Source organism: Struthio camelus, chromosome 11 (assembly GCF_040807025.1).
Source record: "Struthio camelus isolate bStrCam1 chromosome 11, bStrCam1.hap1, whole genome shotgun sequence".
In the NCBI taxonomy this organism is placed as follows: Eukaryota; Metazoa; Chordata; class Aves; order Struthioniformes; family Struthionidae; genus Struthio; species Struthio camelus.
The window spans coordinates 3,575,500-3,600,702 of record NC_090952.1 but is presented as its reverse complement, the minus strand read 5'-3'; the positions used below and the strand labels follow the sequence as shown (position 1 = coordinate 3,600,702).

At 45.4% G+C, this 25,203-nt stretch overlaps 1 protein-coding gene across 27 annotated transcripts in view; it reads right to left on the bottom strand.

Annotated features, from left to right (window-relative positions):
- Positions 1 to 25,203, bottom strand: part of ZNF185 (zinc finger protein 185 with LIM domain) — a 52,278-nt gene that overhangs the window by 4,250 nt on the left and 22,825 nt on the right. For 2 of the 27 annotated variants that reach the window (XM_068957445.1, XM_068957442.1), the window contains exons 7-29: positions 24,990 to 25,064; positions 24,222 to 24,302; positions 23,068 to 23,151; positions 21,842 to 21,880; positions 21,111 to 21,191; positions 18,636 to 18,716; positions 18,119 to 18,187; positions 15,691 to 15,774; positions 13,886 to 13,930; positions 13,395 to 13,499; positions 12,442 to 12,525; positions 11,312 to 11,410; positions 10,509 to 10,622; positions 9,288 to 9,368; positions 8,941 to 9,042; positions 8,314 to 8,469; positions 6,913 to 7,026; positions 6,547 to 6,642; positions 5,364 to 5,465; positions 3,637 to 3,705; positions 1,303 to 1,383; positions 816 to 918; positions 21 to 119 (exon numbers count right to left, since the gene is read on the bottom strand). In XM_068957445.1, coding sequence (XP_068813546.1) covers positions 21 to 119; positions 816 to 918; positions 1,303 to 1,383; positions 3,637 to 3,705; positions 5,364 to 5,465; positions 6,547 to 6,642; positions 6,913 to 7,026; positions 8,314 to 8,469; positions 8,941 to 9,042; positions 9,288 to 9,368; positions 10,509 to 10,622; positions 11,312 to 11,410; positions 12,442 to 12,525; positions 13,395 to 13,499; positions 13,886 to 13,930; positions 15,691 to 15,774; positions 18,119 to 18,187; positions 18,636 to 18,716; positions 21,111 to 21,191; positions 21,842 to 21,880; positions 23,068 to 23,151; positions 24,222 to 24,302; positions 24,990 to 25,064 — 2,044 coding nt within the window. Of the gene's footprint in view, positions 1 to 20; positions 120 to 815; positions 919 to 1,302; positions 1,384 to 3,636; positions 3,706 to 5,363; positions 5,466 to 6,546; positions 6,643 to 6,912; positions 7,027 to 8,313; positions 8,473 to 8,940; positions 9,043 to 9,287; positions 9,369 to 10,508; positions 10,623 to 11,311; positions 11,411 to 12,441; positions 12,526 to 13,394; positions 13,503 to 13,885; positions 13,931 to 15,690; positions 15,775 to 18,118; positions 18,188 to 18,635; positions 18,717 to 21,110; positions 21,192 to 21,841; positions 21,881 to 23,067; positions 23,152 to 24,221; positions 24,303 to 24,989; positions 25,065 to 25,203 lie in introns of all 27 variants that reach the window. The other 25 variants (XM_068957450.1, XM_068957444.1, XM_068957449.1 and 22 more) reach the window with 25 other exon arrangements.

The window sequence follows — 25,203 nt, the reverse complement described above, 5'->3', positions numbered from 1 at the left end:
TGCTGTAAAGGGGCACTCACCTAGAAGAGCTTCTCATAGCACTTGTCACAGTGGACAATGTCCCGGTGGATGAATATTTTATCCAGAAGATCTCCCATTGCTTTGTGGCAAATTCCACACTGCCAAAGGAAAAATAAGATGGTTGGACAGTAACCAAAGCACCACGCAATAATGTCAGCATGAAGCGGGCAGAGAAATGAATAGCCTCTGTTATCATTGTAAAGGTGGTGAAGATGCCAAATCAGTGGCCTTTAAGTCTAAACGCTTCTACGATGGAGACAAATGCTACCAGAGGCTTCCTCTACCCACACCCACACCCAACATTTCCACAGGCTGTACCTGTAAACTTTGCAAAGTTTGAGAGATTCAGCAAGTCCTGTATTGGGGAACAGGGGCCACAAAGCAGCATGTCTACCACAAGGACAGGGACAGGAGGAAAGAGATTGTCCTCCAGCGAGGAAGCAGCATGCCAGTGGCAGGTGAAGTTACTGCTTTATGTAAAGATCCTTTGAAATGAAAAACACTGAGAAAACTGAAGAGCTGCATACTCTGATAGAATAGCAATTCTATCAGAAAGAATCCTCCTTGCTCTAATATGCATTTATTTGAGGAGCTGAAAAACTTTTGGGGACAAAACCAAAACCTGTGACTACATGATTTTTTGTCCCATTGTGGATGAAAGTATTTGACATGCACTACATACACAACATACACTATTCTGAAAGTGTGTGGACGGAATTTGCACCAAGACCCCTACTCCCACCACCTCTTTTCACAGCAACATGTATAAGGTGGTCAGTAGTAAAGTTTTTTACCCTGAAACAGTATTCATGGCAGCAGATGTTAAGATGCTCTATGATGATCTTAGGGCAGTCTTGGATCTCACGGCCACAGTAACTGCAAACAGCTTCACAGGACCTGTGAAGGAGCAGAACAGTGAATTCCTGCACCACGGGGCCTCCGTACTACAAATAGGTTCCAGTCCCATCACGGATACCAGCGATCTCTTGTCTAGCACTAGCACTGCTCTGTTCCAGCTACCTGCTTCTACATGGGTTTGGCTGTGCAAAGTGACAGCACAGAAGACTCTGGGGTACCTCAGGTGTGCTGTGGCTTAAAGGTAAAAACCACAGCTGCGGAGCATGCAGAGCATTAATTCAATGTCACTGTATTTTCGAAAGACCATTTAAACTTCCTGCCATGATTTCACCAAACACATATCAGTATTATAAAAAAGTGAAACCTTAAAGTTTTTTCTGAGTAAGTTTGCTGAAATCCCCATGCAGCCTTGAACTGTCCTACCTCTGCAGGGGAGTGCTGGACAGGTAGCTGTGGTGGCTGGAGGTTGCTCTCTCCGAGTCAGTCAAATCTACAAGGCTGCTACTGGAAACGGAAAGAAATATCAGCACTTGACAATGATATACAGGAAGAGCGTTGCGTGTGGAAACATTAATCATTAGACTATGATAACCTAAAGTCCTAACTGGGTCACAGTGCTTCTTTGCAATGTCCCAGCTGCTGTTTCTTGGAGAGAAGGTCAGTCCTTCCCAGTTAGCTCTGAAAAGGCATATCCCTAAAAGTCAGAGCTACACTGATTGACAGACCTGGGCTGTCAGCAGCAGCACTTGCTAATCTTGGCTGTATTGACAATGCAGATTCTGCTGCGTAAGAGTGGCAGTATCCCGCTCCCAGCCCCATACCGCCATCTCTGTGCCTCAGGCCCAACCCACAGAACTGCTCTCAGACCTGGGAGGAGGAAACAGGTCCTATGGCCCGCTCGGAGCTCAGCCTGGCAGATAAGGTTTGCAAGGAACAGGTACTTGGAGAAAGGGGCAGCCAAGAGCTGCTGGCCCCACAACCTATGTGACAGCACTGAAGAACGTGTCTGGCTGCTCCCGTCACCACAGCAGAAAGTAGGATGTGGGCAGCCTGGCTGTGAAACCAGGAGATTTACCCTGAAACGGAGCTCCTTTAGGCCCTAGAATGAGGGAGGTGGCATGGAGACGTAGCAGCCCTGCACTGCAGCCTCTCCCATCCCGTGATCCTCTGTGCCAGATGGAGCTGGTGACATGTCCTAGTGATCACCGCCGGCTGCTGTGGCACAGGAGAGCAGCCTTGGCACATCGCTGCAGGGGGGTGTCAGGAAGTCAGTGCTTTCAATCCCACACGACTGTCCGGCAATGCAGCTTGTGAGGGGGCTGAGAAAACCTAACATCTTGCCAAAGCAAAAGGAAAGAGATTGCTCCTCCTTACCCTCTCCGTCCTCCCAGCCACATGCTTCCACCCACTTACTTCTTGCCATCCATCAAACCCCTCTGCGGGACAGGTTTACTCATTAAAATGGCAGAAAAGAGGGGACTGGACTGTCTGGGAGCAGCGAAAGAAAGAGGGGAAGCAGGAGAGGAGGAGGGGAAGCAAGGGTTCCCTCTCAGTGAGAGCCACTGCTGCCTTGGCTCAGCTGCCTTTGGGCTTGTCCAGCAGGTCTGCACTTGGGACAGGCACAGTCTGTGACCCAGACTACAAGGACTAACATATCTTATACCAGCTACTAGACAAGAGGTGTAAAAATCCTGCACTGGCTGCTGGACAGACGAGCTTCGATGTCTCGCCTCCAGTACACTCATCAGTAAAGACTCTCCAGCCTCAGTGGAGCCCTGATGTTACCCATGGACCTGTAAACAGTTACTATTTGTACTGTTTACTAACGCATAAAACCCCAAATCCTAGGCTACTCTGCAGGAGAAGAAACACATCCCGAGTCTCACCTAGTCGAGCGTTCCTTTTCCCCCTTCTGTTTGCAAGTGTTTCTTAGTCTGTGCAGCGATACGCGTATCTTTGGTTGGCAAGACCTGCTTTGCAGACTCACAGGAAAGGCTAGAGATTTATGGAGCCTGTAATCACCTTCCATGGTAATACCAACACAGCATTGAGGGAGGATAAATCCCAGCAGGGAGGCATCGTAACCGGGTGTTAACTAGCTGTCACATCAATGTAAGCAGGAAGTACACAGGGCCATGTTCTGTTCTCAGTCACATCGGTGTGAATCTGGAGTAGCTTTATTGATTTACTTTTGACTGAGTAAAATATAAAAGGCTGGAAATTTTAGTTTGAGAATGGCATCTTTTTAACATCTTTTTTACTCATAAATGGCTCGTCTTTTCAGTGAGAACTCACAAACTCTACATTTTTCTCATCAGTTCCAATCTTCTGCGTTTGTGCAAATGTGCAGTGAGGCCTGACAGTGTCAAATACGCAGTGTTTTCATCCCCTCATCCGCCTCACAGGCTGACCCACTTGCAGGAGGAGTCTACCCCATGAGGGGTTGTGGGACAGAGGTTCTCCTGTTACTGCAACAGTACTAGACAGCACAGTGCAGCACTCTGGAAATATCCATTTGGGTTCCCAAAGTAGCAGTGCTGTCTTAGCAAAACTCTGCGCCCACCCAGTGCAATAATCCCTCCAGGGCTAATTAGCTCAGGCATGATGCCATGTTGACGCAGCGCTAATGGTTCCAGCTCTGGAGCTTGCTTGGTGCGTGTCAGCCGGCAGAGCCATACACTGCTCTTTGCACACACACGTAGACACGCGACTGCCTCTGCACCCCTGCTGCAGGATTTGACCACAGGCTCCTCATACCTGCCATAGCGTGGGGAGGACGATAACTCGCTGCTGTTCACGTACTCCTTCACAAAGAGGACCCCTTTTCTAGGAATAGACAGAAAGAGAACAAGAAGCATTTGCATTAGAAAAGACTGAAACTAATGAGAGACAGCACAAGGGACCACATGTGTGCACTTGGACACATAAATGTTGTGCATGAAAAGGCACAGAGCAAGATCCTGTTATTCTTAAGTAAATACCAGATTTCAAGCATTGATGCTAAATAGCACCTAATATACCCCTCTAATTAGCCCATCAAAACAAATCACGTTAATCAAAAAGGATGGGATAGATAATGTAACACTCTCATCCAGTTATCCTCTGCTTTGCAAGAATAAATGTCTTTTTCAGATCATCTCAGGATTATGCATACAGCAAGTATCGAGAGAGCTTGTGGTTCTGTCCTTTAACATTAAAAACCTACTGGCACAGCACTACTTACAGTGAATGCTTTGTCATTGGAATATCTTCAGTATTTTCATGCGCTACAATTTGCTAGTCTGTCTGTGGGGTGTTTTTTTCTTTACAGAACTGCCCTTCCTTGCATATTCCTCCTTTTTTGAAATTCTGATTCCAAAATGACATGCCCCCATCTGTCAGTCTGTCTAGAGCTCTGTGACAGATCGAGAGGAGACACTGTGCCCGCTGACTCTCTTTGCAGAGCTATAAAATGAACTAATCAGGCTCTTTCTCCGTGGTTCATTTTCACTGCTGCCTTTAAGCTGTGACTAATCCCTTCTTCTTATATGAGCAAATTAAGCCATGTTCCAGCTAAGGGAACAAAAAGAGAGCTTTTTTTTACTTAGCACAGACACTTCCCATGGCAAGTGTTTCAGAAGAGAGTTCCCTGCTTAGACAGGCATTGTGATAAACAGGCCGCGGCAAGGCTACGAGGACCTACATATTCCTTGTTGTTGATATTCCTTGTATGTGCTGACCTCGCAGAAGTCTGAAACCTGTCCTTAATTTGTGTAAAACTGTACAGATGTCAGTAGTTTCCATCTTTATGGTGAAGCCCGTGGAAACTACAGAGCCCAGAATACAACACTGAGTTGACAGCTGCACCATAACAGGACACTATCCTCTGTCATACACTACGGATCGGGGTCCTGTGCTGGCCCCAAAGAGCTCTGATGGGCTTGCTGTAAATTGCTCCCTTGCTCATCATTGACCACAAGGCAAAGAGTTTATCTTGGGCACAGCATGGCATTAACAGAGTCTTCCAAGAGCCCCACACCTGTGATGAGTGTGTACGGCATGAGAAGCTCCATCATGTTCCTCCAGATACAATGCATAACGGAGGGCTCATGATTCAGCCACACTAGAGCAAAAGCACAGCTTACACAATGAGACAGATCCTAGCGTTCACCCTCTCATTTCCGCATGCTTACCATCATGAGGAGCGCCCAAGGACCCCAAACCCTCTCTGTTTTTTGACAAATGAGACAGGGCTCTTTCCAGCTCTGAAAAGAGTGCCTGCAGAGAAACACCCAGTTTGTCTATTATCCCTTTTGGGTTGCCTAGGCCACCATGGCAATGTCTGTGCTATTAGCTAGAACAGACTGAGTAATGTCCTGAGTCCCAGCTGCCAGGCAGCAAGCCTGGCTGATGTTCACACTGCTGAACTCCCTCACCAAACAGGATGGCTGCATGCAAAATGCATATTACAGTGGGACAATCGTTAACTACCCACTGCTCTTTACCCGGTAGCGCCGGAGTCAGGCCCATACCCAGAAGCCGCTGGGCTGTTATACTGCAAGGTGGCAGCTGGAGTGGAGATCCTCTCACTTGAACTGGAGAGAAGCCTGGAGAGAAAGAGAGAAAAGTCTATGGACGTTGTGAACATGAGTCATGACATAATCCAAGCTGGCTGCCAAGGAAAGACCTACCACTACTGTTAGAAGGGAAGTTTGGGAGGGTGCAATATTAACATCTTTACCACACAGATTAGTTCACCTTTATCACAAGCCCAAGAGGCTCCTTTCTCTTTTTAAACCTGCCACATATCAGTACTTCTTCCCTATAAAAGTGATTTGGAAAAGTCTCACTTTGGTGCCACAGGAAAAAAAAAAATCAAACAAGATCTTCAAATGAGCACAGACTTTAAGTGAATCACGTAGCCTGAATGGGTGCAGCTCTGGACAAAAATGACACACAACACACTGCAGGAGAGGAGGAGATGGGGACTCACTGGCCAAGGTCCAACATAACTATCCCCAGCTTAATCACTGCAAAAAGCCACAGTGGAAACAAGGCGGCAAAACTATGGCTACTAAGCTGTCATCAGAAGACAGCTAACCACCAAGACCCGTTCTGTGTGCCTTGAAGGGATGAAGCTGATCTTGCCGGGGGCCAACCCTAGGCTCTCCAAGGATCTCCCACCTCCTGTTCTTGCTTATATGAACTCTACCTACACTACCTACATGCTACACTACCTGCTCTAACCACAGGTACTCCTGTCTCTTCCAGCAGCTTTGTTTTGGAACCGGTTCAGTCATTTAATCATTGGCTTTCTGGAGACAGTGATTTTTTCCCTCGACATCTCTCTATGCTTTTAGCTCTCTTTTTCTGTAGTTCCTATAAAGGCCGATTTCTCGTTAAGGGAGGGTAGCCAGGAATGAGCTATTCAACCTCCTTGCACTCTGTTCTGGCACTCACATGATGGAGAATCTCCAGCATCCAGCGATGGGCGTATCACACATCCTCTGCTGGGTAGCTTTTGCTCAGGACAATACTGTTTAAAAGTAGTTCTGCACATCCAAATCACAAATATACACCCTGGGAACCCCTGCATCTTTCTTTCATCCCTTGGCTCTGTTTCATAGCTCCTCTTCCACGGCAGTTTTGTGGAGATTTCGCTCACAATCATTGAGACTATCCATTTACCTGGTGCTGTTAAAGTCTGAGCTGTCCATGTAGAACGGCACTCTGTGGCTTCTCTGGGAAATGGGCATGGTGGTATCTCTGGAAAGGGAGTAGTGGCTAGGAAAGGAAGTGATACAATCTCAAGCAATGAACTTGAGCACATGAAGGATTCTCACAAGAGGTGAGAATCCTGGCTGCATTTCTCCCTGTTTGGCATCAAAATCATCCATGCACCACAGCCATCCATGCAAACAGGAGCTCACTGAGCATGCTTAGACCCAAGGAGTTGGTAAGAAATGGGTCAGGATACTCCAGATATTGAACAAATTTAACAGCATGGTGATATTCGAGTTAACAAGTTTGGATTCCCCCCTTCTGACTCCTTACCTTCCAGCGGAGGGGTTAAATTCACAGTGCCCCCTGGCACTAGCGCTGTCATATCTGCTGTGGCTAGGGCTGCTTCTCTCATCATAAACTGTCCCTTTGTAATCCAGGGTAGGCCTGGCAAGGAAGCACAAAGCCTTGATTACATCATACCAGGAATCGCTGGAGTCCTCACATTGGCTTATTAACATTTTGTCTCAGCAGTCAGTATCATGCAGTTCTCCCTCTGCTCTCCCCATTTGACCTTTGCTGATTCTGCAGCAGAAGCTCTGAGGTTAGGAAAGCAGACCCAAAACCTAATGCTTGAGGATAAAGCCAGAGCAGTCCATAAATGGATGCATCCTAAATACTGTTTCCTTTCCTCGTGCTCACCAAAATCACCACTGTGACATCTGCAAGACTGAACTGTTGACCATTTGGCCAGTCTGGGTATCAGACCTGCACATTTTCACTTCTCCAAGACAGAACTCATTATCTGAACGGCTTTAATCTGCGGGCAGTTCTTTCAGTAGCAAAAATGCACTGTAACAGTCATTCTTTTCTTGCAAGTGCTCTGGGGCACCGATTATGTTTACATTGTACTTTAGGACTTTGATCCTGGTCAGAGCTTTAGGCAACTGTATAACTTAATATTAAACAATGCTGAAAAACACCAGAAAGCTGCAATAAAGTGAGAAAGAGGGGTCAGCTAAGCTCATCATAAGACAAGAAAAACCCTGCCCTGGGCAAGACACGCGCTTGGTCTGTGATATAAACCAAAGGGGAGGACCTTTTTTCTTTTTCTTTCTTTCTTTTTTTTTTTTTGTCTTTAGCACTGCAAAGAGACATGTCAGCATCACGTAGTGCCGTGCTGGTGATGAGAGGCAATAAGGAATAATACAAGTCTGTCCCATTTTTTCTAGTCCTAGTCCACAAATGCCCTCAAATGCAAATGAGAGCTTTGTTACACCAGAATCTGTGAAAGATGGTAAAAGAGGTGAAAGGCTACACTCAGAGCACACAAATGTAGGTGCATAGAGTCATTATAAGTATATGACTTGTCATGCCTCTTATGGCATTGAGGGTCATGAGAAACAAAAAACTTAGACCTCTCCCAAATCACTATTTCTGCAGTTACAGAAGAGAAGCAGATGTGGTTTCTACACATCTGTCAGGTCTGCAAGCAGAGCAATTATCAATACAGATCTCCTAAATCCTGTGCGCAGCCCTTTGGGTCCAAAGTGGATCTTGTTGCATGTGTTTTGACAGCTGGCCATCCTGTTGCTTCCCCTAGGAATAAAATCCACAGCCTGTTCTCACTTTTTTATGCAATGATTCTGCAACCTGGACCAGAGTTCCTGTCAGACATTTCTGTGCCAGCAGCTTTCACTTATGTCTCTGCATCCCCTGTCCCAAAACTCTTACCTCTGGGTGCTGAATACTTGGCTGGCTAAATAGGATGGCATCCTGTGACTGGGTGCTGACGCACTGGTGTTATAAGGCTGGCGGTCCACATACAGTGGCATGGGATGCTGGGTCTCATATGCACTGAGAGCACTCTCTTTAGAGATGAAGTTAGACCTGCTAACAAATTAGAGCCAATTTGACCATAAAGCCAATGAATGTATTTGCTATGACCAGCTCACACAATTATTAAGAAATTGCAGAGGGCTGGATCATGCCTCTCCTTCTACTGGCAAGAAGGAAAACCTGGGACAACATGCTATTAATGGGTTGTTAATATTAGGGGGAACGGCAGAGCTCTATACTATTTCTTCACTGCATAACAGCTGAATTTCCAGCACAATGAATGGCTGCAAGATTCAGCCAAGCTCTAAGCTAATTTGATACCTGATATTAAATATGAACAAGCATATTTGGGGTGAAATCCTAGCCCTGTTATTCCTTTTGTCAATATAATTTGATTAGCGTACACTGTATGAATTTACATGGGTCCAGGACTTCAGCCAGGGCTATATTAAGAAACAGGAGTTGCAAAGGATGAAGACTTCAGAGCTGTTGATGACAAGCAAGGGGATAGTCCCATTGTACCTCGCTGCCATTGGGTTAGGTTCATTGTGTCCTGGGGCTCCCAAGCTCTCATGGTGACTATCACTGGTGGAAGAGGTTTGTTCTTCATAAGCTGGAGCGATCCTAGTCAGGAAGAAAAAAAAACTTGTTAGTAGCTTTAGCACTTGTATCTGAGCCTGCCCACTGTGGTGGGTAAATGCAGAAATAGCATGATTATGTTGGCTTCTGAATTCAGCTCCCTCTGTTTTCACTAGCCAAAAAAGGGGCATTTGTAATGCCTTCAAATAGGGAATTAGTCAGGGACATGCAGGAGAATATAAGATGTGTGAGGCAACAGCAAAGACAGGCCTGGTCCCCTGACTCCATACCTTTCAATGCATGGGTCAGATTTGTTTGCACATTGGGTTTCTGGAGCAGTGATGCTGCTTTCTCTATGTAGGGAGCTGGACCTGCCAAGGCAGAAGACCATTACCGTCTGCAAATGTGCAACTGAACATATGAGAATTGTAGGATGTAGATACAACCCCTGGTGACTCTCCTGACTCAAGAAAAGTATGCCTACATGGGAGGATGCCAGATAATCCACAGAGAGGTGGGGAAAAAATGAGGGAAAATACAGTTCTCTTCAAATAAAAGTGGAAGGAAAGAAAAATATAGTTCCTGATGAGCATCAGTTACCTGTTTATTCTTTCTAAACTTGAATTCATTCAACCATAACCAACATGGTTTATCCAGTACCTCTGCAATATTTCAGACTGCTAAGAGCAAGAGCTGGCCTCATCTGGGTACAACCTCAGAGGTATACGTGCTAGATTCCTGCACCCATTGCAGAGCAAGCCTGGATTTGCATCTCTCTACATTAATCTAGGGAAAAGTTTGTTCAGCTTTTCTGTCTGTTTTTGTGTGTTTGTGCACCCCTCTATATGAACACTAACCCCTCTGGGAATGGTTGATACCCTGTGTAAATGTAGAAAATCTGAAACTGGCATGGATTCCTGCATCAAAACTCTGCATTTAATCAGACTCTGGGAAATTAATTCTCAAAATGCTTTCAAAGATCCTTCCCTGAAACGTTGAGGCTGATGAAAGAAGAGATAACCTTTACACTTTATTTGGTTTTAGCTGAGGGCTTGCCTTCACCAGCATTAATTCAGTTCCCACAATTTCAGAAAGTAAGCAGATAAGCCAACAAAGAGGACTGGTACAGTCACCCAAGAGAAAGCCAAATCTATTTATTTTGATTATTTTACAACAAAAGTAGGTATCTCAAATTTTTACTTCTGGCAAAACATTAATGTTCAATGAAATTTCATTTTTAAAATAGATTCCCATTCAAGCTGGGAAGGCAGCAACTCTTGACAGTCCAGCTGGACAGTGTTTGATGCCTCCAGCTAATGAGGATGTTTTCTCTCAGGCTTTTATATAAAATCATGTTAAGAGGATCACTCAGTATAAGTAGCACTAGCATCAGGCATACGGGAGCAACATGGGAGAAGGTTTTATTAGCGTGGTGATGAGGGAGAGGACATGCAAGAAAATAACCCTCATCCTACAGGCAAAGGTAGGGGGGTTATTCTCTCATTCTTTACTTAGCCATGCTCTGTTCATACTCGGCGTGTTCCTTTGACCTGGGAGACTCCGTTTGGGTGTCATGGTCAGGAGGCTCTTCTCGCTTCTCAGTATGGTTGTTTGAGTCAGAAAACCTAAAATAAAGATCTTTGCTGAAGGCAGTGAAGAAAAAATGTGCTGAGGTGGGTAGACATCCACTCCCTAAGACAGGAGCCATCAGGCAGGGAGCAGCACTGTTTGCAAGGCCTGAGCTATTCAAAACTGCCCTAGGGATTTAGATGCTCAGTTCTCACCAGATCTGATGGGAATCGTGTATTAATCCCATTCCAACTTGGAGGATCACAATTAAAGGCTATTTGTCTGAGACTGCCACAGTACGAAAACATTAGGTACAGGAAAAAGTATCAGAATTAGCATTACTAGAATTCCTTAGATGGATAGATGCTTCTGACATCTCAGGACACCCTCATACAGGATTTTGCAGTGTTCATAAAGGCCTGGATAGTACTTGGTGAGATCTCTGGGTAGCAGAAGCTGAAGTCTGCCACCCTAGTACCAAGGGAACAATGCTGATGCCAAAGGACTTATGTCTTATGCTGTCAGCGCAGAAACTAACTTTGCATTCTTGGTGAGTGTACCTCATCCAACTGGCTCTCCCCAACAGTGCAGGTGAGATTGACTGGTATAATGTGCAGTTATAAAGTCCTCACTCCCGAGTGCAAAGCAGAGGAGCACTTCTGTGTTCTCGGTGACATTGGGAACACAGTAAGAGAAGAAGCATCAAGGGAATAGCTACTTTGGGTGAGTTCTATGGATCACTTACTCTCCTGAGCGCAGCTCCGATTTATGTTCATCTGTGGCCCGTGTGCTCTCATGCCCCCTTTCTCTAGGGGTGTCCTCCTCTTCGTAACCTTGGGTAGACCTGGCAAAGGAGGAGAAACCTCACTCATGCAACGACTGTCAGTACTGAAAACAAACAACAGCTCAGTTCAGTGCACACTGAAAGGTATGAAAGCCACAGGGCTTCAGTGCAGGATATTCCAAGGGCTAAGCTGTATTCAGCACAATGAAGCACTGACTTCAGCAAGGCACTAAGCACTGCTTAACTGCTTAGACTTCAGTGGACAAGTCAAGCAGCACCAGTTGCACAAGGTAAAATTAGTTCTTTAAAATACCAGTCCAAACTGTGTTTACTCTAAACAAACATGCTGCTTTCTAGCATGAAAGCAGACCTGTAGGATCTTGGATAACTTATGGAGGCCGTAAATCAGGACTGTGTATGTCAGAACTGATGACATGTGCCTGATAATGATATTTGATCGTTTCTGAGGCTAAATTTCAAGTTTTACTACCTGTGCAATATTCTGGAGGTTTTCTTGTAGCCAGACCCACTCATTCAGTGTATCCAATGACACTACGTAACACAGCTTCACTTCCCCTTGCCTTTCTTGATCAAATTCCCTTTTCTTAAGGTGCATGGAGGTTTTCCACTGGACCTTTGGGGTAATGGTGCTGCTGACTCTCAGACAAGAGTTGGACCTATCAGAGAAGAAGTCATTCCAGCATGCTAAGTACAGAGGTAGACTCTGAAGGAACTGCTTGGGAAATGGCTGTGTTGGAGCTGTGCTTTGTGAGGCACAGTACACAAAATCTCTCTTTAGATCTGCCTTTTCCTCTGCAATGTGGAAGGCTGTCCAGGATTTTCTACCCCAAAATACTGTTCCAGATTATGAGTACTAGCCAAAGAAACCTGGCCTGAGTCATGCTTGCAAGGAAGAATGATAAAGACAAAGTGCTGGATCTGAGAAGATCTATTCCTTCATTACTCTACATCTTTGGTACGAGAACTCCAAAAGGAGGCTTAATTCTGTGCCTGCCCAGAGCATCTGGATTTCAGATTTCCCTTAATGCTTAGCATGATTCACACCCCTGCTAAATTTACCTCACTCTTACCTTTTAAAGTAATAGTCTGTGTCCTCTGGGTGCACAGGGGCTCTGTCGGTAGGAGGACAGGAGACATTAGACTGTAAGGCAGACCTGTCGAAGGAAGGAATCAACAGCTTCATGGCTTGCCAAAGGCTTTTACAGTGCTCCAAGAGGGTGTTCAGGGGATTCATTGCATGAAATAACAGCACTTCATTTTATATTAGACCAGAAGACAGAAAATCGTTTTCTCAGAAAACTGCTTTTCCTTCAGAAAAACATTCTCACTATCCGTAATCAAGAAAAATAGAGAATATTAGTGGAACCAATGTAGTTACTTGGCTTAAATTTGCACAAGTCCTGGCCAGATGCATCACTCTTCTGTCCTGCCACAGGTCATGCTCCTGCGACAAAGCACAGCATGAATGCTTTTGTGGAAGATGTTCCTATGTTACTAGCACCAGCTATAGGGCTCGGGCTTTATCCTACTGGAAGCCTTGTGGTCCTCCTTACCTCAGTCAGGAGATAGGAAGACATCATTTGCTCATCTCAAGTCTCAAGACCCGAAACAACCAAGAGAAAAAAGCAAATTTCTGGGAGATTAGCGTGCTTGGTGCCAACAGTGGCAATTCTGTCCTGACTCTGTGCCTCTGACATTGTTAGGGGAGCAAACACGCTCTAAATAACGTGTAGAATGGAACACTATGCTAGATCAATGCTAAAAGTAACAACAAAGGAGAAATGGAATAGCAGAAAGCTGCTGTATCTTCTTTGAGGTTGATTCTGTAGAAGAAAGGTTGATGAGTGAGACTGAACAGAAAGAATACTGATCCCACTGTTCGGCCACTGGATTTGCTGTATTCCTTCATTTCAGTGCACAGTTTGGATTCTGCTTCCAATTCTATGGTAGACAAGCTATTTATTCTCCTGCCCATATGTGTGCTTTGCTAGAAGCACCACGAATATCAGCGTCAGTCCCTGACCTTGCAGGTTCGGACTTTGCATCATCCAGGTACTGAGACATCTCGTACTGGCAGCGCAGCTTGGCTGTAGCATCCGCAGTTTTGTCCCTGCAACCAGAGTTGGACCTGCTAAGAGAAGGACATTCGTGAGTCTCAGAAGGAAGCCTGGCAGGTTGGAACATGGAGTAAAAAGTAACAACATCAAACATGAGATTTTCCTGTTTGAAACATTATGTCTTTTCCTACCTCCTGCTTAGCTCAGTAACTTCCCTGCAGCAGACTTGAAGGGCAAAGAGAGATCCAAATGATTCATTCCAGTGCAAGGAAAGAAGCTGAAAGATCTCAGCACATTTTGAATTGGTGCATCAGGTTCCACCCCCCTCCCTTTGTAAGTGCTTGCAAATGCTGCTCCCAGAACATGTTTGTTAGGGCAGTACTATGTCAGGAAAGATCCTTCTCTGAAGTTAAGAAGAAAAAGTGAATTTTACAATGCTAATAGGCTTTACACTTACTTTGGTTGGTAAAATTCATTGTTGGTTTCTGTGTTTTCAGGGTAACTGAAAAGAAGGAGAAAAACCAACTTTAGAAAGTATCTTTGCTGTGGTTTGGGTAATGTTATGCAATTATTTTCTTATGAATTAAACAAAAAAGAGAAGAGGAAATCCCTAAACCTTCCCAAAGATGTTCTTCAGTGTATTTTTATAGGGAAAATGGCAAGACACTTTGGGGAATTCAGTGGGTATCAAATGCAAAGGAGTAGTCAGTAACCTTGAACATCATCAACATAGGACAGATGCCAGTGGTATGGAGTCATATTCAAGCCAGGGCACTGCCAGATACTGTGGGATGTCCTGCAGCCCACAGCTGCAGCACCGGCACCTCCATCTGCACACACAGAGAGGAAGGCCTGCTTCAGGGGAGCTGACAAGATGAGGAACTTCAAGTGTCTGATCAAAAACAGTATACTTTTGTTTTCTTGTTTCCTGACTGTGGGGAGTCATAAAGCACATGGTGCTCACTGAACTTCTCTTCTGCATGCCACAGTCTCTCTGGGGGCAGCACCTTTCCTCCCTCACTTCCATTTCTCAGGCAGGACAAAATCACAGTCACAGCCTAAAAGAGCAGTTTGCAACCTTTGTTGATTTACAGAGCCCTAAAATTTTGCCAGTGAGGGTGCAGAATACGTAGAAATGTTGAGAAATAAGACTACTCTACAGATTGCTGCACACTGCCACAGAGCAGGTAGGAACTGAGTTGTCTTAGTGGGTCACCGTTAGTGGATCTCTGAGAACCAGCCATCAGACTCACAGAGGTTTCTGGACCAAATTAAACCAATGTTTTCCAAAGAGGGAGATGTGCCTCCAGCAAGATCCACTGACACAGAAGTGAAGAGCAGCACAGTGTGGAGCCCAAGCTAACAAGCTCCACTGGGTATGAGCTTGGTTTCATGCAGAAAAGCCAGTGCTTGAGGAAGGGGGCAGGATGCTGCCAAGGACAGGTCCTTGAGGATTGAGGACAGAAGGAAGAGTCTGAGAAGGTGTTAGGTGGGGAATGAAGAAGGAGAAAGAGATAGCAGTGAAGCCTGGTGTAACAGAGTTGAGAAGCACTGTTTTAAATTGCTTGCGTTCCTGCTGGATGAAACAAGCTGTGGAAATGGGAGGTGATTCTCTCATACACAAAGGGCAAGCAGAGCAGTGACGGTGGGCTTCAGTTGGGCATTAGGAGACAAAACCCAGATCAGCTACACTGTACTGTCTGCAACTAAGCCATTTTTGACTACTTAGCACCATGCTTTGCTAGTCACTGAACCTTTTGGTTTGCCAGATGGTTGAGAGGAAGTGTAATTTTCTTCCCTTTTTTTTTTTTTTTTTTTTTTTTTTTTTTTAAGAAAGGAGTCTCTTGTTGCAAAAGAAAGTAGGTAGAGGAAGGCAGGATGCCTGGAGATATACGGAGAATGAAGCTCTTTATTTTAAAGAAACTTTCAAATTCTGGAATTTCTTTAAGCTTGGGATCAAATTTTGGAGCAAATTCTGAAAATGCAGAAATGACCCACAAAAGAGAATGATTTTTTTCTCGTATCATAAAAAACGAAGAAAAAAACTAGAACAAAATATCAAAACATTTTATTTAAAAGAGGGCATTTTTTTCCCCTTCCTAAATAACATTTTAGAGAAACTGCTGCCGTGCCGCAAAGCACAAACTGAACTGTGTTTTTCCACCAGTAAATTACCATCAAGAGTTTCCAGACAGCTCTAGAGCAGCAATTTATTATATGCACAATGCTTCAGTCACTGAAGGAATTGCACACTAACTCTACCTTCCATTTGTGGAAACTGTCGTTGCTCTGGAGGCCAATTCGTCCCATGAGAACAGCTCAGACTTTTGCTTAAGAGGTTTGTCACTAGAAAAAGGAAACATTGGTAAGATATGACCCGATAGTGTTTATATTGTATCATCATAGGACAGTCTACTGACATTTAGTTAGGAGGGGCAGAAAAATGGGGCTAGCCCAATACAGCGGGATGGCAAAGGTCAGCCTTCTAAGTACTGTGGGCCTGATTCCAGCTCATGGGATACCCAGAGAAATACTTTACTCTCTGCAGTGACGTACGGATAACCTCTTTGCTCGGGTGAGCACAAGTACTCCAGGACAGCTGCTCTCTGTCTGTTCATGGGCCAGAGTAGCCTTCTTACAGGTCCACCAGTGGGACCTCTTTGTGCCCAACCACACCCACCATTCATTCCCCCAGACCTGTTGAAATGTGTGTTTGTCTCCTTCCCTGCCAATTATGTCTCTCCGGTTTTAGGTAGCATAAATAATGAGGCATCCTCTAATTTCTTTGGGAGACTGACCCACAATTAGGAGCAGCTATGATCTAAATGACCCTTAACCACAATGAGTGCCTTATAATCAGGCCTTCCCCACAATGATATATTTATCCTTTATATCCTATTTATATTTAGGCCTTGGCTGAATGACCATTATGACAATCCAGCTTCTACATTTTCTCCAGAGCTTGAGCCTTTGTTTCAGTCTGAGATACTGTTTTGGGGATGATTCTAGTTTTTTCTTCACTGATAGAGATGGAAAGTGTGTTGCACTTAACTGTACATGCTATAGAAACTCATTTGGTAAATCTAAAAGCTACTTAAGCCCAACACAGTGAAAGGTGAGGATAGATGGACAACCTGGTCTGCTGCAATCTAGACAGAGCCAAAAATTCTGAGTGATAACACTGAGAACAAAGAGAGTCCTGCTTACATGGAATTTATTTCAGAAATCTGAAATAGATTTCTGTGTACAATCCAGAGAATAGAGATTACTGGACACGAGCATACAAGCAGGGAGTGATCTCTCTCAGCAGGGCTAGAGGATATGACCAAGATTAAATTCAGAGGCATCTGTACAGGCAGAAACAACAGAGTCCCTTGGGCAGAACTAGCTAACTGCTCCACTGCTCAGTCACTAAGTGAAGAAGTGCTCTTCCCTGGAGAGGAACTACCTCTTCCTCAGAGGAAATGGGGAAAACAAATGACACCACGTAGGACACTGTCTCCTGCCCAGAGTATGTGTGAATCTAGACCAGCCAGGAGCACCCAGGCTTGGTGCATGTGACACCTTCTGTCTACAGCTAGGCTGGGTTCATCTGCCTTTGCTTCCCCCTCGGAGGTCCCTTCAGATGGCTCAGTCACTTTGCCACTGAAGATAATCAGGATAAATTTCCTGATGTGTATTTGTTCATGCTTTCCTAGACATACAGCCCAGGACTCCCACGGGGTGAAAGATGCACATGGACTAAAGTGCTGAAAACAACATTGGCACTTCTGAAATACCATATAAACTGTCCTAGATCTGCCAGGTTCCTCTTTCCCAATGTACACCAAAAAGATGGCAGGGGTATTCAGCATGTCTACTGTTATTTGATGAAGATATCTAAGTCAGGAGACCATACACCCTGATCATGCCTCTCTCCACTCCCAAGGTCAATAGAGAGAGAGGGCCACCTCCAGGAGCAGTGTGGATTTGTGGGCTGAATCACACTCCAGAAGAGCCTGTCTCAAACAACAAAAGAGCAAGCCTTGAGCAAGCAGGATCCTCAGGTGAGCGCTCAAGGAAGGAGAGCCGAGTCTGCGTCCTGTCATTTAAGGGGCCTGACACTTGACTGATTGTGTGACCTTAGCTGTGAGCTCCCTGTCTCACCTGTGCAACCACACAGCGTCAAAGATCTGGGGAGCTCTGTCCCCAGCACCTGTCCCCATGCCTTTCAGTTCCTTCTTTCTTAGTTTCCTCCATATCCCAGAATACTTTATGCTTTCCCAATGTCTGGCCTTCCCTGATCACCAGCAGACTTTCTGAAGGGGGCAGAGGAAACAGAACAGAACCAACATTAGCAGGAGCCACCAGTGACTCAGGCTCAGTGTTGTACCACATAGGCCTTGTACTACAAAGGCCATGGAAGAAGCTCCCTGAGGAGGGCAGCGGGAGGGCAAACGGAGCAGTAAGAAAAGTATAAAGAGATTCTTTAGGGACTGAGCCAGAGAGAAGAACCCCTGAGGGAGATGAGAAAAAAACCTGATGAGTTGCAGCCTAGCCAGCAGACTATGCTCTTGGAGAACAGCCCAGGACCATAACTGGAGAGATCCCATCTGTTTGAGATCACTAGCAGGTATGTATCATTTCTGAGCAAAAAACGGGGTTATGCTTTATGTTCCGCAGCATAGATGAGTCTTTCTCAATTTCTTACCCGTCCCCATGCTGTGACCCAGTTTCAGACGAGAATTTCCCATTAGGGGCCTGTCTGTTTTCACCATTTCTGCAAGCAAAATAGCAGGAATGATTAGCTAGGAAAGATGTGGGGACACAATTTGGGGCACAGGAAATATATGGCAAGGTGCTTGTTGGAAGTATATGTGCAGTGCAGGGACTGGATTAAAATGAAAGCCTGACCAGTTTAGGAGACAGAAAGCTCTGCAATTTCTGTGTTCTTAGTCTGATCAGAAAGAATGGGGTGATGTTTGAGCTGTGGGAGGCCCACAGCTTCCAAATGGGTATATTTTCTCCCAGATTACTAATGCTTTTGTAGAGTGCTGCTTTCTTAGTAGCCCCACGATATAGTATTTATTGTTTTGTGACTGCACAGTGTCCAGAACAATCATGTGTATCTGGGCAAATAAAACAAAGCAGAGCCAAACTCATCGGTCCAACATCTCTGCTGCTATCATTAGTGGAGTTTTAGGAAGATACAGAGCCAACAGACCTACCTGGTTTCAGAACAAGTGGAGATTCTCTGTGAAGTTTCACTCAAGGATGTGATTGTTTGGGTCTTACTGCCTGTTTCAGTGCTGCAAGAGAAGGCAAAGAGAAAAACTGTCATTCCTGAGCAAGCTGGCTCCCCATTGCAGCTAGCCAAAATTTTCCTGTACTGAAATGGTCCTTTCTGTGAACAAATAAAATCAAAAAGAAATATCACTGTCTGCAATACATTCACTTACAAAGTAGTCTTTATCATGAGCAATTTTTAAATTAAAAATACTGATATTACCATGAATATTCATCCTCTGCCAGTGAGATGCAGAGAGGAAACATAACAACAAAAGGTCAGTGACCAAAGGACTGTTTTCAGTGCTGCGGAAAATCATTCCAACATTTTTTATATCACAGTCAGGAACTCTGACAAACAAACAGACAAAGCTGAAAGCACCTGAAAACCTGAAAATGATTCCACTATACCCAATTGGTGAGAAAGAGTTCAGCAGTTTTAGCTTTCCCCCCTTCCCAGAAATTCCTTTTGGGTTTTGACCTCTTCTATCAGCATAGTGTCAGATGATTGCAGACCATATGTGGATTTCAGACATGAGATCTTTTTAAAATGGCTGCCTGTGTCTAAGAAAAGCATTCCATGTATGAGGCTGACAAGGTTGCTGCACTTTACCTTCCAGAGACGCGCTCACAGAAGTCTCTGACTTACAGCTACATGTGGGCTGACACAGCAGCAAAAGATGTCTAAGATATCTGAGCTGTACTAAAACATTTACCTGATGGGAGATATTGCTGTTGTCCTTGGCTCATTCTGGGAAGACCCAACTGTGTTTTTATCTAGACTACTAATACTGACAAGACTCCCCCAAAGGAGGAAAGTATGAAAGACAGAAGATTTTTTTGTTGCATTCTGCCATGGGGACCCATCTTGCCTGCCTGCCCACAGCTCTTGTGTCTGTCTCCTGGGCAGTGAGAAGCCAGACCCTGCTGCGTAAGGATCCACACCAGCAGCTGTCCCTGTGCAGAGTCGCAACGATGTGACTAACGTCTGCCTCTCTGCTGAAATGCTTGCTTGTTAGAAACTGGCTTTTCCTATTTAAAACAGCTGTGCTTGTTCCTATCCCCAACATTTGAGTTTGCTCTAAAAAACAGCTTCCCCAAATGTCCAGATTAAATTTCAGCCTAGTCACAAAATTGTTTTCACAATGTGCATACGTATAATATGTGAGGAAGGGAGGGCAACTGCTTCCCAGCCATGCCTCAGACCTGTACCGCAATGGCACAAAATTGCAACTGAAATTCATGAGGCAGCTCCTTCATCCTGAAAACAAAGCGCACTAGGCTGAAAGGCCTCATCTACTGGACTCCCTGCTGGGCCCACTAAGGACTAGTGTGGCAGAGAAGCCAATAACGCTGCTGCCTGGCACCAAGCCATCCCTCAGAGTGGGAATAGAGCGCTGAATCTTGAATTAAATGAATCTGCTTGAAAACAGAGCAGGATTCTGCCTCCTATGACAAACGTTTCCACCTCCACTCAGTCTCACTCAGCCCCACACCACATGCCAGAGGTTCCTGACCAGAATGGACTAGGAGAGGATGTCACTGCTTCTCCTTTATGTCAGAGGCAGCCTGTCCCAGGCCCTGCATGCCACGGCAAGAAAACTCCAGCCTATCTGCCACAGCTCTGTATGGCTCTGCATTCAGGGTGGCTTGAAACAAGGCTAACATTTACTGCGAAAGCAAAAATCCATTTCAAGATAATGAACCTCTCAAATCTCTCAGGTCACACCTATCTGTTGCTATTAAGGCAGAATAATTAAATCTAAAGTCTAACAAAAGCTGTGAGCTGGCACAGGGGACTGGAAATAATGAGATATTGAGTCTTTCATGCCCAGGTGATAGGGTCAGTTCATGCAGCCAAGGTTGCTAGTAAAAGAAAAAACATTACCATCTGATCATTGCTTGATGGGGAGGTGAGCTCATTAAAACCTGCCCTGACTCTTATTGCGGGCTGTTTCTCCAGGATTGATGCCAGGCTCACTCCTGTGGCATATGAGCACCTTGTGAACACAAGACTGATTTGGGCTGTGGAGTGTGAACACCCTTAAGCCTTCAGATCAAGCGAGGGGCCCTGTGGCAGGTTTACATGCAACTTATGCGAGAGCTGGCCTGTAGGGGCCAGCCTCCAGGGCTGTCAGTTGGGTAACTTCAGATCCTCTGGCCCTGTCATCATGCCTGCCCATTTGTTTCCCTGAGTTAGATCATATTAGTTTTCATTTTGGATCCTTCTCTTTTTGCAAGGAAGAGGCAATCAGGATCTTCTGGGAAGTGTCTTTTGAGAAACCTTGAGAAACCTCTGTCCCCAGCTGTGTTCAGCCAGCCACCTGGCAGTTAAATGCAGCATCTGTAAAGATGGCAAGTCAGTGGAACCTAACATCAGAGACGGTCAACACATTACTCCAGGATGAGGCCAATACCTGTTGCCATCTGGTGTAAACTTGCATGAATCAGACGCGGTTGAACTCCTCCTCTGCTGTCCTTCTTCTTCTATTTCAATTCTTTCAGAAGGCAAACAGAGAGAGAAATATTACATTGCTTCCTATTCCCCACTGCCAACTAATCCAAGCAGTTTATTTTTGTTTTCTCTTAAGCTATGCTTTTCCTCTGTTTCCCTTGGGGACATATTTTCCCTGCTCCTTATGCTCCATGTACTCTGTTACTGGTGAGTATCTCAACTGGCTGAATTAAGCGAAACTTTCAGCCCAAGTCAATGACATTCTTCTGTCTGCCACAGTCATTTTACAAATGGCATCAGCTGATGCTTCAGTTTCAGAAAATGCCCTGGGCATCATTTCCCTAGGGTACTGACTGCTTTAGAAGTTAAATGCCTGAAGAACACTGGCACTGCTGGTTAGAACTAGCTTCCCCTGGAAGAAGAAAGGCAGTGAACAAGACCATGCAATCACTCCTTGCTTTAGGTTGCCCACAACTCAAAGCATCATCAACACTGTAGTCTCAATGTTTACGACACTGCAGGCTCTGAAAAGCCAGCATCATTCGGCCCAAAGAATTCCCCTTTTCAGATAACTGTCCCTCCTCTACTTTGAAACACCTGGGAACCTCCTATCCCAGCATTTAACAGTATCCCTGCTACTGTACACAGTCACACAGCCCCAGCAACGTTTCCAGAGCAGAAACAGTGACCTACCTCTTGGCGAACAAGGGTGGGAATTCTTGTGTTGGGCTGCTGCAAAGGAAGCACAAGATAACAGTTAGAGAAGACTTTGGAGGCAAAATCTTGGGCAGGGGCAGCTCCCAAGGCGGACCCACAAGTGATTCGTACGGTGCAAGGTATTAGGGATCACATAGCACCGTTTGGGCAGCATTGACAGTGACTAGATGTGTTAGACCTGTGTGAATTATAAAGCAGATAAGAAAAACATAGGAAGAGCAGCCAGTTAAAATGTGAAGTAAAGGAGTTTCCCCAAAGGCCTTTTTTGATTTTATACCTTCCTGATGGTTGTTTTTCTCCCTGCACACAAACATGCCTCCCTATACACCACACCATCCTCGGTGCATCAGAGAAACTAGTGGCCAGTGCAAACTCCCTTCTTAATGCCCTTATGAATCCTACCCAAGAATTTCTTTCATTCTGGGCACTGTCGAGCGCTGCTGGGACATCCCCTCCCTGCTTCCCCCTGCACTAGCAAGCTCCTGGTGCCTCATTGTGTCACCCTGAGTTATGCCGGGAGGAAAAGGATTCACACTGAAAGGGAACTGCAAAAAGCTCATCATAACAGTTCCTGGGAGATCAGAGATCTTGGAAATCTGCCTTTCTCCTCCCAAAAAAAAGAGGGACAACAGAGCCTCAGACACCAGCAGCTCCCACACACCCTTCTACACATTACTGTTAGGTTTTGTTTGTTTGTTTGTTTGTTTTTACAGAATTACTTTGAAGCTGCAACTAACATCAGGTATTGCTGAAACACAGCGTAAAGTCAGACTCTGTCCCAAAAAGCTGATCCAAACTGGATGCAGTTTCTTACAGTGGTCTCTATTTTTTCTGGCTTGCTCCTTCCATCCCACTTCCTGCGATGAAACTGGACAGAGGACGAGTACTAAGAACTGAGTCTGAAAACTTGGGTCTAAGTTGTCAGTCCCAAGGAGTTAGGGAAAATTATGATTTTTCTCTTCCTTCTCACCCCCCTCAGTAGGAGAGGCTTCTCAAGATTTCTAGAATATTTGTCCAGTTCTGCAGAAACCAGTGAATCTCCTTGGTACTTCCAGATACCTGGCAGCTACATCGTCTCCACTCAATGGAGAGATACGCATCATCTTCAGCGAGTCTTTGGATCAGGCCACCATCCCTTTGAGACCATGTTCAGCAGCCTCTTCACTGTCTCCTTCCCCCAAAATTCCACCCTGAAGACTCACCCGTTGCTTTTCTTGGCTGCTGAGAGGACATAAGCACGTTCTCTGCTGGCAGTGCGTCTCAGGACACTGTTGGCTGCCTCTGTCCTGGAGGGGAGGGAAGGAGTCACGTTCTGCTCATGCTGCTAGTAGCTGCTGAGTGTAGGGCTTGAAGAGACTATAGGTGAACAACCCAGTGAAGGCTTGTGCTGACCCGGACAGAGCTCCCATGCTCTGGAAAGATTCTGAAATCCAGCCAGAGCTTAGACAAGTAACAATGTCTTATCTTTTTCCCTAGTATAAATCACGCTCTTCATACTGGGCCACAGTGCTGTCTCATAAATGTAAAGTGTCAGACAAAAAAATCACTCCTCCTCCAGGAGGGCAGAGGGAGCTCCCCTTCTCAAAACCTGGACTGTGGACAATATAACATACCATGGGACCAAAAAACGGGGCTGCAGGCTTTGCAGCTGACATGCTACATGGATTGCACGTGCCTATGCAGATGTCAGTACCATCAAACGTACCCAAGGGGAAGTGCTGATCTCAAAAACAAATTTCTAGGGGGTCTATCTCCAGTGGGCAGATCCCTAAGTTTTCATTTGTAAAAGTCCTGCATCTGAGAAAAACATTTTTAGAAATACAACAAGGACTTTTAGAAAGCAACAAGGGCTCCGGTTGCTTCAGGTGCTGTATTCCAGGCAGATCCGCCTGGAAAAAACACATCCTACTCGTGATGTGAGAATGAGATACCAATCTGGATCCAGATTTAGACGAAGGTCCCCAAGTGGTCCAGACTCAAAGACGCATGTGTAGACTGTGGGAGATGGATTGCTTCCTTTACTGCCAGACTATTTGTATGTTTCTATCTTTTCACATCCACAGTATACACTTGGTGGATTCCACAACCCAGCTCCAGCTGCCAAATTAATTGGGCTACGCTGTCAGGTTGAATCATGTCAGGCTTTTAATTATATTTTGTTGGAAGTGCAGCCGCCTGTGGGCATGGATGCGCTCTGTGTAGAAATATCTGCTTATTATTATTTTATTGCAATCAGCCCTAATGGGTCAGCTGTAAACGTCATCAAATTGACCCTCCCAGTAATGAACAGTTAAACCAAAGTAAGTCCACTTGCTACTGCCCCTGCAAGAAAATAAGGGTCCTCTGCAGGGCATACCTCTTTTTATGTTCATCTGGAGTAAAAGGCACATCCTCTTCATCCAAGTCCAGTGACCTTTGCTTGACGTTATATGGAGCTCTGAAATACGAAGGGAAAGGGAGAACCAGAGTGAGGGAACTGCCTCTGTAGACTGTTTAAGAGGCAGCACAAACAAAACCCTAAATAATCCAAGGGTAGGCCATGTAGAAATGGGTTCAGGCACCAGAAGCGTTGCACAGGAGCGGGGAAGACACTAGTATTTTTCATGCACATTGGAGTACACATGTCCTCATAGGATTTTGTTTTCTTAGTGCAGGGGTTAAGGCTTGAAGGAGGTTAATGTTAAACGCTCAGCTGCACTTCAATAGTAGAGGCAGTCTTTGACACGAAAAGCTGTGTAGAAAATGTCAGGAGGCCTCTCCTTTCTGTTCTGCCAGGAGGTCTCTCCTTTCTCCTGGTTTCAGAAAGGCCAGGAATGCTACAAACCAAGCCTGCAGGCTGCATCCTCCAGTTTCTGCCTTAGTTTAGATCAAGTAGTAAAATTTGCTCCACACAAAGGCCACTACCAGGCCAAGGAATACCTTATGGCCCAGACAGGCCTGCAGGTAGCACCAGGAAGTGATTCACTTTCAAGTGAAAGCTTTACAATGCTCAGTCGATCAAGTGATCAGCCTGGCTGGGCATCCACAGGCAGGCAGCTTCATCACTGAGGCTCAAGTGCTGCTGATCTCCTGCAGCAGCTGCTCAGTGCATGGAGAAAAACATTGTTCCCCTTTGCATACTCACAGTTTCTTGTAATCCTCAGTTGTCATCCTGTAGCCAGAGGAAGAACGACACTGGTTGGATCCCTTCACTGCAGTGCTGCAGACAGCACAAACCACATCTGTTAACATGGCTGTCCTGAGGTCTTACCCTTTGCCACCCTCTCCCCCAGGTGGACTCCTGCTTCACAAGACAGGGAAAAACAGGGTGATCCCAAAGATTCAATCTCTGAATTCAG